Source organism: Lissotriton vulgaris, chromosome 1_1 (genome assembly GCF_964263255.1).
Source record: "Lissotriton vulgaris chromosome 1_1, aLisVul1.2, whole genome shotgun sequence".
Classification (NCBI taxonomy): Eukaryota; Metazoa; Chordata; class Amphibia; order Caudata; family Salamandridae; genus Lissotriton; species Lissotriton vulgaris.
Window position 1 is genome coordinate 1,128,329,507 of NC_141685.1, and position 14,000 is coordinate 1,128,343,506.

At 44.5% G+C, this 14,000-nt stretch overlaps 1 protein-coding gene across 1 annotated transcript in view; it reads right to left on the bottom strand.

Moving 5' to 3' along the window:
• Positions 1-873: 873 nt before the first annotated feature.
• Positions 874-14,000, bottom strand: part of TMBIM6 (transmembrane BAX inhibitor motif containing 6) — a 42,185-nt gene continuing 29,058 nt past the window's right edge. The window contains exons 5-10 of the mRNA XM_086963757.1: positions 13,881-13,929; positions 6,995-7,092; positions 5,816-5,895; positions 4,872-4,972; positions 4,707-4,782; positions 874-3,032 (exon numbers count right to left, since the gene is read on the bottom strand). Coding sequence (XP_086819883.1) covers positions 3,009-3,032; positions 4,707-4,782; positions 4,872-4,972; positions 5,816-5,895; positions 6,995-7,092; positions 13,881-13,929 — 428 coding nt within the window. The 3' untranslated portion in view covers positions 874-3,008. The remainder of the gene's footprint in view (positions 3,033-4,706; positions 4,783-4,871; positions 4,973-5,815; positions 5,896-6,994; positions 7,093-13,880; positions 13,930-14,000) is intronic.

The following is a 14,000-nucleotide window of genomic DNA, read 5'->3' on the forward strand; positions in this document are numbered from 1 at the left end:
CCGAGTGTGCACGACCCTGTGTATGCGTGGTGTGATGTATGTTTGATTCTTCAGCTCTGCACCACAGTTCGTTTTTTTCCTTTTTCTTTGGTTGTTGTGGAGTTGTGGGGGAAAAAGGTGCCAGTAGACATGGTTTATTCAGGCTACCGTTTCACCAGGCTACGGTCTGTTGCACTCCACAGGGTGGCGAGACAGCACCGTAAGTTTGGGGTCAATTTGGAGATCTACGGCACCCAAAAATGTGAGACCATTTACCTTGCTATTGTTGCACTGACTATGTACATGCCCTCAACTGTATTACATGTCTCTCCTAGTGTCACATCACTCGATTTGTTGTAAGATTCCTCCTGATTTAATTAATCTCTGTGTGGCATTCATCGATATAGCGGCCTGCCTATGGGTTGTTGGCGTGACGCAGTGTAACCTCTCTTTTTGTACAATAAATGTCTTACACCAAAAAAAAAAAAAAAGTGACTAGAAGTACTGCTTTTTCCAGATCTGCGCTTGCTGGCGCGGAAAAAAGAAGAACTGACATCAGCATGCGGAGGCGTCGTCTAAGTACTCAGACGACGTCATCACGGCGCCCACGACGCCGACGACTGACGCGGAGCCGCAGACGACACCTACCGGCGCGCAAGGGTACTGCTACGCAAAAATTTCCGGATCCAGTCTGACGCCTGGGGATATTCTAAAGTAAGGAATCTATCACTAACGTGTCTTTCAGATTCACATTTTTTCCTCATATCCCCCTTACCTAGCCCTATGGTAGTTCAATGGACTAATGCAGTAACTATGGCACGTACAAACATGCATGTTCACACACTCAGTGGTTCCACTAACACTGTATGGAGGACAGAAGATCAAGTCTGGATATCGGTTTTATTTTTTATTTTTTTGTACAAAGTAGGTCATTAGAATCTTATATACGTTTTTAATTAAAGTCCTCTGTCTTCACAGTATGAGCATTTTATCACACAATCGCTCCTGTAAAATGAAGTGCTTATTACTCAATTAAAACTGGTTAGACCACCTTCCATCCTCCTCTGGTTAATTCTTGGCACTGTGTCTGGAGCAAAGGTTGGGGTGGGAGGGAAGGGATACAGGAGAGACACCTGAAAGAGGAGATTAGTAACACTTTAGCCTTCCTGGCAATAGCCCATGTCCCTTCAAGGTACACCTGAATGGAGCAGACAACCCAATGCTTCTTGATAGTTGGGTAGACTTGCGTGTTCTGTATGGAGGGGAGTCTGCTCTCTGCACTCCTTGGCGCAGTCTTTCTTCAATCCTACGTACAGCAGAAGCCAGAACTAGAGATGAGACGCAAGAACACAAACACTACCAAATCTATCCGAACTAAGGAGAGGGGCAGGGAGAGACAAACTGATGTAATACATTAGTAAGCCTAATCACTTCACGGAAGGTGCAATGGTTAAGACGGTATGTACAAATGTGAACTGCTCTTAGCCTACTGAGGGTCACCACCTCCAGAAAGTTAAAGGAATTTAACAGCAATCCCAGTTGGCTTGGCCACTTTTAGAAGAGGCCCTGCAGCTAGCGACTGCCCTGTAAGCACTGGAGGTTCAGCAACTGGTGGTAAACCACAGTAGTCTTATTATATTCTTCATTGCAAAGTATTTAGGAGCCCTTGAATGCAAAAGAGGCAGAGAACCATTGAGCCACTGAGAGACAAAAATGTAGTTGTCTACAAGCAGAACCAGAAGGATATGGCCTTCCTTTAAAATGTTGTGAATTACCCTTGAAAGGTGAACCCCAGAAAGGGGGATATATCATTAACTAGGCTAAGCTGGAGGCAGGCACTTACTTCCTCCTAGTTGCAAGTGTCCTAAAAGTGTTGAGAAATGCAGTTAGAATGCAAAAAGAAACTTTACAAGGGAGCAGAGAATCATTAAGCTCCACTTGACCAGGCAAAATACTCAAAGGGCCATGAAAATATCTGCTCCAGACCCCGTTTACAGTCAGAGAATAACTCTGCATCCTTTGTGGGCCTTCCAGCTCCTCTCCACACCATACTCCAGAAATATGGTGGGGATAGTAGATGGGATTCTGGGAGCAGCTGCTGAATAGTACCTCACACCTGAGCAGACGTAGCACAGGTCAGTGTATGGTTTAAGTGCTTAGTGTGCAGCCATTACTGGCTCCAAAGCACAATAAAACCACTGAATAAGGAGGCAGCATTTATGGGAAAAGCAATATCCAAAGAAAGCTGAAACAATGTATATGTGCAAAAGCGAAGGCGCAGCTTATCCCGCTCAGGGCCAAAAAATACTCCAATGTATCCAGCTACGGGGGACTGTGAAGGATATTTGTATCTGCCAGCACCTAGATGTCATGACCAACGAGAGTTGCTGCCAGAAAGCTTTATCTTTTACAGTCTCCCTTGCACGGAAACACAAAGAGCGTGGTTCCTTAAGAAGTGTTAATCACCTGGAACAGGGTGTAGCCAGGGTCTCCACGCAAGAGGGGCAGCAGAGGCCTTCTGCTCCACAGGGTGAAGAGATCAAAGCCTAGACCCTGGACAGTCCAAAGTCTCCTCTTACACTGCACAGAGGACTGCCATGTTATATTTGGAGGGTCTACGGAGAGGGGGAATAATAGAGAGTCAAAAGGTCAGGCCAGTGTCCGCTTCATTTGTTGCACATTGTGCAGAATTAGTAATGGACCAAACAATACTGGGTGGGGACACACAGGACAGGGTTGTGGGATGCATCTTATGGCATGGCAGCGGGAGAGGACTTACTTAAACCTTTTCCTTAAAACACCACACTTGCAACTTGAAGCCAAAATCTGGAAAGCTGCTAATCAGCTGATTCTTATTGAGAGCCAAGAAAAGGCAGAAAATCAGCACAGAAGCGCAAGAACGTTTTCAATGCTTTACATCACCAGCTAACAGGGGGAGGCCCTGCCGCTGCCGCCACCGAGGGAAGGAGAACATAACAAAATCAAGGTAAAAACAGAAAGGTCCTGGGGAGGTCTGGCACCGGGACGCTTTACTTCTTTTCCCTCTTCTTTTCCTAAAAGAGAAAAACAAAGAGCACCGTGTCAGATCATAAACCGGCCAAAGCACACTGAATAAGTAAATCAAAGTGAAAATAGTAAGCGAGCGGGCCTTAAATTACAATTCTGGCCATTGAAGACAGCACTCAATCCTCCTCCAGCTCAGTGACTCCGCTTTCCTGGAGCTTATGTCACAAAGGGCCGTCCGTGTCTTTTGTTATGGATGCTCATACCCGACATCACAACACTTCATGAACTCCATCACAGAAACTACCCCGACTTGCAAGAGCTCCGCGTGTACTGTATTGCACAAAAATGACAGTGCAACACATTTTATGGCTAACTGTAGGGGTCGGTGCCTGGCTTATTTAAATATACAGCGAGGCTCCTGAAAGCTGCACTTTTCTACTCATCGTGCTCAAATTCCCCTTAAGATATCAATGCTTCTAAAAGTATTGGGTTTGACAGGAGAGTAATTTATACAGGCACTGTGAACCAGTTATCCTTTGCCTACAAGTGAAAGGCCCAAAACTGCCAGTAAGGCTGAGCTGGGAACTCCAATGCCAATAAGAAAATGGTTTGATCTAAGAATTGGTGTATGCAAATGGAGCCTTTATTGGCAAGTATGAGACAAAAGGTAAGTGACTGATAAGACCCTCCTACCAAAATAAATTTAAAAAGCCTTTTTAATATGCCAAATATTGGAATGCCTGGGGTCTATGAGTATTTTTCCAACTGCGACGGTGGAACTGTGCCATCTTTTCCTCTGTTTGCCCTGAACATCTGAGAATGAAGGAGAGGCAGTGCTGATCGGTGAACTACATACCCTAACATTCTGAAAAAAAAATACATCAAGAATGCATCCCAGTTAAGCATAGGAAACCAGCATTGGCAAAGTCAATAGGTATTGCCTTTTTAAGCAAGATGCTTAGTTAAAAAAAAAGTCAAGAAATAAAGGACGTTATAACAGTGCACATCAGCGTCATTATATCAGGCAGCTGTGTCATGTCATCCTACACGTCTGTCCCTACTGAATGATACTGGTGCCTTCAGCAAATGGGACCTACCGGACCCACTAACAACACAAAAAAAAGGTATTTGAAGGAACAAGAGGGGTGGGGGCTAAGAAGCTGGTGACAGGAAGCAATGGAAGAGGACGGAGGGAGCAACAGGCTACCTTTAGGCATGGGATAGGGATTAAACAAACAAAAGCCATTATGGGGGAGGAAGCAACACAACACATGGCGTGGGAAGCTTAGGATATCAAGCGGAAAAAGCAACACTGGAGGAAAAGAGCAAATAGGGTTGCAGGAGCAATACAGCAGCAGGGTCAGGTATTGGGAGGAGCAGCAAACTAAGCTACAATACTCTTATGAAGTTCTTAAAGCGAAAGTAGTTCCCAAAGTATGAGCAGTGCAGTAATACAATCCAGTTAAAAGAATGGTATAGAGGCTCTGCTAGGGGGTGGGGGTCGTCATCACATAACCAAAATGTTCGAGATAGTGCATGTAGGATAGGGTCATGTCGTCAGGTAGAGGCCATTTGGGTTTCTCAACTTCTGTCAAGATAGCAATGAGGCGGTATCTGCTCACTGGGCACACGTCTGTGTGGGCGTAAACATGAACGCATCTTTAGAAGGAAGAGGATAGAGTAACTATGAATGCCCCCTTTCGCTTTACCCAAGGTCTCACCTTTTCATTCATGGCCAGGATAATCATCAGTTTCCTAAAGATGGTGATGAAGTCCAGGAAGAGATCCACACAATGCCTGAGGTAGACAGACAAGAAAAGTGTTACTGTCTCCGAAGTTAACCCCCATCAAGGACCAACCAGAGTCCTACTTTGATCTCCACTCACCAGATATAGTCCTTGTCACCAAGCTCTGCCTTCTCAATGATGAGCTGAGTGTCGAAGAGGACAAAGCCACACATAACAAGAAGCCCTAGGTATAGATTGGCCTAAAACAGAGTAAGAGACAGATTATGCAGTGAGACCATGGTGCTGGAGGGTGAGAAGTCATGACAAGCAGAGGTGTGAAGTAATTCTCGTGATACACGGCCAACTTGTTTTTTCACTGCACTATCAGTAGTGCTCCATTTATGGCATCCAGCAGTTCCAATGCTTTTGTTGCTCAGTCAAAACGTTCATACAATGCTACAACTCCTACTTGAGAGGTATCAAACTCACTTTACAACCTGAACTGCCGCACAAAAAAACAAAAGCGGATGTGAATTTTCTTTTTACTTGCTTACATTGCCGGGCGATTCTACTGTTCTTAACTTTATACAGCTACCGTTGAGGTCAAAGGAGTTGCAACATAGATAAAAATGAATTCATGCAGTTATTGGCTATGTGGGTAGAATAGGCTGCCTAGGAATCAAAAGCACCTTGCAAGGCCTATATGTTGTCCCTTAGTGTGATAACAACCCTCACCACCACTGGGAGACATGGCACAATAAATAGGAAGGGCACAACAAACAGGAAAACCATAACAAAATAAAATGGAGACAAGTACCCAACATTTACTTTCAAATACAAAACTTCAGAGCACCCCCTCCTCCTCCTCTCCAGCTGACCATTTGTCTACCTCCTATGGGTAATAACTGCTGCAGGGCAAGTGTGTGCCACGTCTCTAGACTGATCAAAGCACTCCTCTTCAAAAAGTATACCAGTGATATCCCATCACGGACTATCAAACAAAACATCAAACACCCGGTTCCAGTAGCAGACTCTCCCACCACATACTGCACAAAAAAAACAACAACAAAAAACACATGGCGACCCCAAACAGCCCTTATTACCTTGAACATGAAAACAGATCCAATGAAGATGTTCACCAGTGAGGCTATGAGCATAAGACTCAATCCGGACATAAGGATACCTGACAAGAAGAGTCAAGGCACAGTAAGTTAAGGATAGCAGAATAAAGAGAAGGTAGGTGTACGTGTCATATAAGCAAAGCAGACAGGCGCATGTAGGAAAACAAAGTCACGCATTTTAAGAAGGCAGTGTATCAAACATAAGTAAAAGCGTTAAATGACAGCGCACAGAGAGGAGCATTCAGGCATGGGAGCTCACAGGATAAGCATGGACATTCTGGCATGAAACATGGTAGAACCTCTCCATGGCATGAAAAGGGGTGGAAAGTTGAGGGATTGTGTATGCGAATGATAGATAAGCTGGGCGCGGAAGGCAACACTTGTGTATGAGGTATGGAGGGAATTTTGGATATTGAGCAGCAAGGTAATTGGAAAAGCTACGGTTACTACATATGCAGCCCACAGTTCATGAATGGGTCACAATATTTACAGGGGGCAGGGCATGCCGGAAACGGACAGAAGTATGTCAAAAGTCACAGGCAAGTGTGGTGAGGGTGCAGATTACACAAGGCAAGTTGAGCAGCTTTTAATGGCATCTGGTAGTATGGGATAGGTACATGTATGTATGAGACAGCAAGAAGGGGAAGGAAAGGGGGTTAGGGTTGAGCTTACAAGAAGGTAGAGAAAAGAATATGAATTGCCCACATAGGGTGAATGTTGGTGGAATGAGCAAACTACAGGTAGGGGTAAGGTTCCATTTGGAATACTGGTGGGGAACCTAGTGAGAGGGTTATCTAGTAGCGTGCATGGAGGAGGGTGGTGCTTGTGAAAACCAAATGCAGGGCAAAGAGCTTCAGTGGACCACAGACTGCGCTAATGAGCAGGAGAGAAGAGAAAATCTGCATGCCACTAGTAGAACCAGCATAGTGGGCTTTGGACTTATATCAAAAGCGGAGAGAAGAAATGTGCATGTGGGCCACTCAATAAGTGGAATGGCCACAGTCCCATTCTTAAGGCTACCCAATTAGTAGCAGGATGGCAGGAAATTTAAATAGAGGACAAAGAGTTACTAACATTGGCAAGAAGTGGACAGGACTCAGCCACAAGATCTGCAGGGACCAAAAGGCCTACATGAAGCATAGGATGACTAGATGTTCTTACCTCCCAGGTACAGGAAGCTGCGGCGTTGGGCATAGAGAGCGCTGAGTGAGAAACATGTGAAGATGACGGCTGTACCAAGGAAAGCGGTGGGGATGATACTGCAAGTGAGAAAGCAACATCAGATGATTCCCAGCATATGAAAAAGAGCCTACAAATTAGGGCTCACATCAGTGAATGACAGAATACTGGACAAAAGCCTTCCCCAAAGGTTGAGATGACACCAAACAAGATTATCCGCGAGATAGCGCAACCAGGTGTACTTCACTTATCCTCATTACTACCAAACAGGTGGAATGTGCTCTGCCTTCCCACCCATTTCACATTACTCAACAAGGTGTTTTCAAAGGGATTCGGTGCAAAAACAATGTTAAAAAATGTAATCTACCAAACACAATGGGGCAGCCTAACAAGAGGTATAGAAGAAGAGGAACCAGTAACACGTTTCACAAGTTAAAAACCAAAGAGAAGGATTATTTTGAAAAAATTCAATACATTTGATCACCAACCTAGTCCAAGTATTTTAAGAGTGTATTTTCAAGTAAAGAATCTCCACTGGAGCTCACATTACCAGTACTCTCTGCGAGATGCATGCAGAGTTAACCTATGCGGCTCCCCTGCGAAGAAATGTCTTTGAAATGCAATCCCACTCTCTTTCTGCTAACGTGGACACACATTCAGCACGGGAAAGCAGCATCCTTATAGCATTCAGATACAAGAAGCTACGCAGAGGACAACAGAAGTCTGGAGTCCTCTTTCCAAAGACTTAACCCCTGTATGTAGCAAAAGAACAAGTTACTTGCCTTTGGTAACGCTTTTTCTGGTAGTTACAGTATCTGCCTGTGGATTCCTCACCTTGTGAATATCCCCCTGCGTCAGCAACGTTCGGAAAATTCTTTGTAGCACGCCGGCGTGTACGACGTCATAGGAGCACAGCATCGCGCGCGACTCCGTCTGACATCACCAACTCCTTATTAGGCCTACGTCGGCATGATGACCATCAGTTCCCCTTTATCCGCGTCGTCGACGCTAACGGTTTCTGGGATCTTCTGTGATTCAGATAGTAACTTGTTGCTATTTTGTGTTACTGTTTCTCTGTCAAGTGTCTGTTCTTCGTCGAGGAAGACTGGGTTCAAACAGTGCAGATCGTGTGCCAGGATGATGTCTATTACCGATCCGCACGACGATTGTTTGTGGTGTCTTGGTTCGGACCATGATGTCAAGAGCTGGCGCTTCAAGATGAACCCAAAGGCTCTACGAACGTGAGGCGAAACTTCTGCTGGCCAAGGTGAAAGGAAAAGAAGCTGGAAGGTCTTCGAGGTCAACAACTAGACGTTAGAGGTCGAAGCAGAAGTCGTGATCGAAGTCTAGGTCCGCGTCGAGGTCCAGATCGAAGTCGGCTTCAGGTCATGCTTCGGGCTCCTCGAAGAAGAGGCACAAGAGGAGGAAGCATTGCTCAAGACATCACTCTGGCAAAGAGTCTTTGGACTCGAAGAGGGAGTCTTCTTCTTGTAAACATCCCAAGGACTTCGTGTCACCTTCACCTGAGCGATCTCGTGAGGGTTCCCCGGATCCGGAGCAAGAACCGAATCCAGAATCACGTCATTCTTCGGCGCACGAAGAAGACGAGGAGGAGATTTCTCGGGCACCGACTCCGGTGGAAAACCCAGAGAATCAAGAGGGCCAGGAAGAACAGATGCCGGAGCAGCCTCCTTCGGAGCAGCCAATGGGTTCGTACCCTCCCTTTCCTGGTCCTGGACAGGACCCCTCGCATTTCCTTAATGCTATGTTTGGCGTTTATGCGAGGGCAATGTACCCCACTGGTGCACCAGCTGGTCCCATGGGTCCGTTGTCACAAAATCAAAAAGAACCAACACAAAATCAAAAGAACCGACAAGGAAGCTAATGAACAGCAGTGCCATCTATCAAGAGGAGCTAGATTCGCAAACTGACATGTGACATGTGACCACCTCGTTGTGCAGGGAAAGTGGTCAAGATTTTTGTAGGACTGCTGTAGCAAGAGAACGTTCAAAATTCTACTTGAATGCTCAAACTAGTCAGGTGGGAAAGCATATTTCAAATATTTTGAAAGGATATTTTAAGCAACATCATAAATGTAACCCCTTTCTCTCCAACTGAGCTGTTACGGGCAAACTAAGATTTTTTTTTTTTTTTAAGATATCCAGACTGCCTTTGTCAAGTGGCCACAGATTATGTGTGAAGAAATCAGAAAGCAATGCTGAGACAGTGGGCTTGAGCAAATAACTTGACAACATCTCTCCCTGCAAGGATAACAGGAAGCTCCAAGCTGATCTATGGAAAATTAAGTATCACAACTGATAAAGGGTGTTACGAGGGTCATGGAACACTCAGAGGGCGTCTTCAGATTTCATGGGACTTTGGGTGGAGGATGGAAGGCACAAAGGAGGAGTGATAGAGGTCACATCACGTGAAGATCATTGTAACAGGCAGAGGAGTTAAACACTGAAGGCAGCAGCTAGTCCGAGGAAGGACCAATGTAAATGAAGCCTAGAGGGCCAAGAGCTGGGAGATTACCCCTTAGGGTGGGCATAGCAATGTGGTGCAGCTAGCCAAGAAGTGCCCATACTCCAATTGTTCCCATTCAACACTGCAGCCCTGGGCTTTTCAAGAGATTGCACTACCATACTTCTGGTCAAAACATCCAACCCGCTTGGTGTAAGGAAGATTTAAAAAAAAAAAAAAAAAAAAAAAAAAAAAAAAAGTAAAAAAACGTGCTTGCACAATCTTGTGTTTATCCTGCCTGACCACAGGACGGCTTTGGATATGAGACAGCAAAGTTAAGCAATATTGGTCATGGAGGGACGACTATATACTCCAACAAGATCAGTCTTTTTTGATGTAGCAATGTCCAATCGTAGCGGTTGGAGGAGCAAAATCTGGAGGACCTTGCATACACCTGAATTATAGAATACCCTTAGTGTCTCTGAACTTAGATCATCAATTTGACAATAAAGAAAAATAGGTAAGTAAAACAAAAGGTTTTCTCCTAGGTTATCTCCTAGGTTAATAATGATAGTCTCCTAGGGATTTTTAAAACATTGCGTTATTAGTGAGTACAAATATTGCATTTCACAAAGAAGGGACTGAAAAGTCCTTGAAACTTCCATTCTGTAAAAACTGAGGCTCAGCGATCACCCCATTAATACAAATAAAAGAAACGGGTTTCCTTAACTGGTAGGCAAGGTATAGGACAGCAACCCATATGTCAGTACCAGTGTCGCACCTGAAAACATAGCGAATTTGGTGGGATATATTCATTTTGTTATGATGCAATAAGTAGGTTTTAGGCGATATGTTTATTTGAAAATATGTTTGCATTGCTATTATTTGCATTATCAAATTCAGGCGGTCCCCTTGACTGGAAAAAATTAGCTCCACTACCTCGCTAGGTTGTGGGGTATATTTTTTTCAATGGAGTGTGTCCATGTTTCTGTTCTGAACAGCAGTTAAGCGTGTGGTGCTAAAAGTCCTGCCTGTACAGATCCAGAGGCAGCAAACAGGAGAGGTACTAGTATTACGTGCAAACTGATTATACACACTGTTTTCTGTTTACACTACAACTCCCTTGTCCTCCAACTGAAGAAAGGACTTTACATCAGAAAGTTATGCAACCTCCTGCATGCAAACTCAAATTCATGAAAGGAAAAGGGCACATATTCGGAGTGAAAAGGGAAGTTCAACAAGCAAGACGGCTCATGGCTAATCTTATTGCAAAAGGAGGGAACCACCTCAATGCAGAAGGCAACGAATACAAAGGTGAGCTTGAACTACACAACTGTGGTGTTGGGAAGTACATTAGGAGGTGAATCCACTCGGGTGTCACAAACCTCTCATTCAGAGAAAGGTTTCCCCCTTATTGCCCTGTTCAGAAAGAGCCCAATAAGGAAAAAAAGGCTTTGAGACTGAACTAAGAAACAAGGTAGCTACTGGTCACTAACAAAACAAAAAGACAGGTTACCTGGTCTATAAATCTTGTAAAATTCTGTGGTGAGGGGCTCTGAACATGCAGTCACTGATCCATGGGCATATCTAGAAATCTCAAAAAGGCACTCTATAACGCTTTGGCTGTGGTTAATAGATATACATCTACATTAAGGCCTAGTTTCACTGTACTGAACTGATAGCAGCACACTCCTGACACACACCATGTGTTACTGTATAGCTGGAAGAGGAGAATATTAAACTGCGCAGTCAATTCAACGACAGTCCAACTTGCATATGCTGTGCAGAAATAACTAGTCCCCAACCTGAAAGATTGCTTTGCAATGAAGACTCAAGCTCTTATGCAAGTGTGAAGCACTTCAGGTTAATACTCCCAGTTTCATTTCCACTAAAAGTACCTGTTCAATGGAGCCAATTCCCATGCACTTTCAGACTAGAACAAAAGCTCCAGAGGGAATGACTGGAAGCTAGATAAAAGGTGGAGTGGTATTAGGGACTAGGAGGTGGAACACCACCAACTTACAGAACACACGTTTCTCCATTTAACTGCTAATAAACGTGTCTGGTTAGATGACTGATGTAGCCTTTAACCAGCATCCCTGCTACCCCTTTCCCCCCCACCCCGAGATTAGTCTGCCTATTGCCTTCACTGAAGAGTTATAAGATGGCTTTGGTAAAAACCATAGTAATGTTAACACCATTGACAGTGTCCTACAGAGCCATAGGACATTGGCCCATAATGAACAAGGCAAACACAAGGAGATGATTAATGGAGCACTGAAAGTTTTTAGACACTCACCCCCAGTCACAGATCTGGGTTGAATCCATCATCGTTCTTTAGCTCACTTCACCACCGCAGTTGAGACCCAGCTATATGCAATCATTCTTGACTTTGCGCCTCATGGGAACAGTCCAGCCCAAACTGTCAAGCCACGTCTTCCCTGAACCGGAAACAAGCATCCTCGGACCGGTTACGGGGTAACACCCCTCTCAGCCAAGCTAGCTTGAATCCAGTGGCAAAGTGAGCAAGGGACCCATGTATGGGCACACCCTACCAACTTAGGGCGAACATAGCAAACGCAAGGAGATGATGGAAGGAGCACTGAAACTTTTCAGACACTCGTCCCCAGTCACAGATCTGGGTTAAATCAATCATCGTTCTTTAGCTCACTTCGCCAACTCAGTTCATAATGAGTAAGAACAAAGGTTTACAAGAAATGGAAACATTCCACCCTGCTCCATACTTCAACATGAAACAAGACTGCCAACTACCTCCACAAGGTGAACGAACCCCCAAGGATCCGACTCTCACAGAATTGACTATATGAGTTTGTGTTGCAGACACAAAGAAGGCCTCTCTGTCTTGTTCACCATCACCCACTCACTGGAAATCTCATGTATTTCTTAGGTGGGGTCTTCTTTTGTAGCAGTGATGCGTCCAAGCGGAGCAAGGGTTACGTTTTTACCCTGGATTACAGCATACTAAAAAACAAAAAAAAAGCTTCCTTGGAAGGCAGCTTTTCAAAGGTTGTGAAAGTAAACATAGGCCCCATGCCCGTAGGAACTTAGATGGGAACCAAAGCTTTAGCTGTAGTCATCTGACACTTATTTGCTAAAAAACAAAATTACACAAAAAAAAAACCACACATGGGATGTTCACGTCTAATGAACAGCTGGGAGCTGTGATCTACCAGACAAGCAAAAGCAAACAGCCATGTGTGGCAAAGAAGGGATCCTTGGAATGATAACAGAAATGGGAAAGCATCCTGGCCGCATAAATTACAACTGTGCCGAAGGAAATTAATGTCCCTGAACAATCCCCTGTGCTCTGACATGAGACCTACTGCTAACAGAACAGAAAAGGAATGGATTCTGGAGAAGCCAGGTGGTGTTGTGAGACAAAGCCAGGACCAAGCAGTCACAAAGGCTTACTTTTATGCGGATTAGAAAGGGCTCTAATCCAAACCCTCTTTTCTAGGAGTAAGACTGTCAGACACAGGAATAAACAAGAATTTGCAATGCAATAGGTCTCGCATTTACGAGACTTTGAGCTATTGGCATGGTAAATGTCAATAGCTTAAGTTATTGCAAATACAAGACCTATTTTTTTGCAAATGTTGTTTGTTTCCAAATGCCCCATGCCGAGTTTGCACTTAGAGGCCACGCCCCTTTCTTTAGACAAGCCGCGTGCAAGCTATTACTATTAAGTGCAAGCACGTCATGGGGTACTTGGAAACAACCCACAATATAATATATTTGTAAAGCAATAGGAGTCACATTTGCACGAGTTTAAGCTATTGTCATTTACAATGTGAATAGGTGAAACTCTTAAATGAGAGACCTATGGCATTCCAAAAAAGCGTCTGCCATTGTCCCGGCTGCATGGAAAGTGAAAGCGCGCATGGTGAGCTGAATATTGATGCAAAGCATGTTGTTTCTTCAGTAAGACAAAACTCACTGAAGAAATAGTGCTTACAGACTAAATAACATACAGTGAATCAGAAGTAATAGGGACAGTCCTCATGGGAGTTACAAATGAAAACATGGCAGTACTAACAGGCTGATTACTGAATCAGAAGCCGGCATTTACAAAGACACAAGCCCATCAAAAATATGGGCAGAGTGTGGGCGGAGCTTCAAGTGCATACTGTCATACAGCATGCTGCGCAGAGCAGCGATCACGCCACCAAGGCTCGACCTAAAAAAAGTGACTGCTCTCAAGCATACACCCACAGACATCCCACAGCAAGCAGCGACTCAGGAAAAAGGGGAGTTGATCAAATTATAGTGGCAAATGTGAAGAGAGAACATCTGTCCAAAGTGCAAGTGTTGGCCGCCTTGAAGGCCAGAAGTCAATGCACCAAAGGGGAACAAAGGGTAAAAACTCAAAGTTAGTGATACATACCTGGGGTTAACAGATATAACAAAATCCAATACTGGTCCTAATCCGATACCTGCAGAACAAAAACAGTTACTGTTAAACCAGAGACCAACCTCAACCCTGCAACATAAGCAATACAGTGTT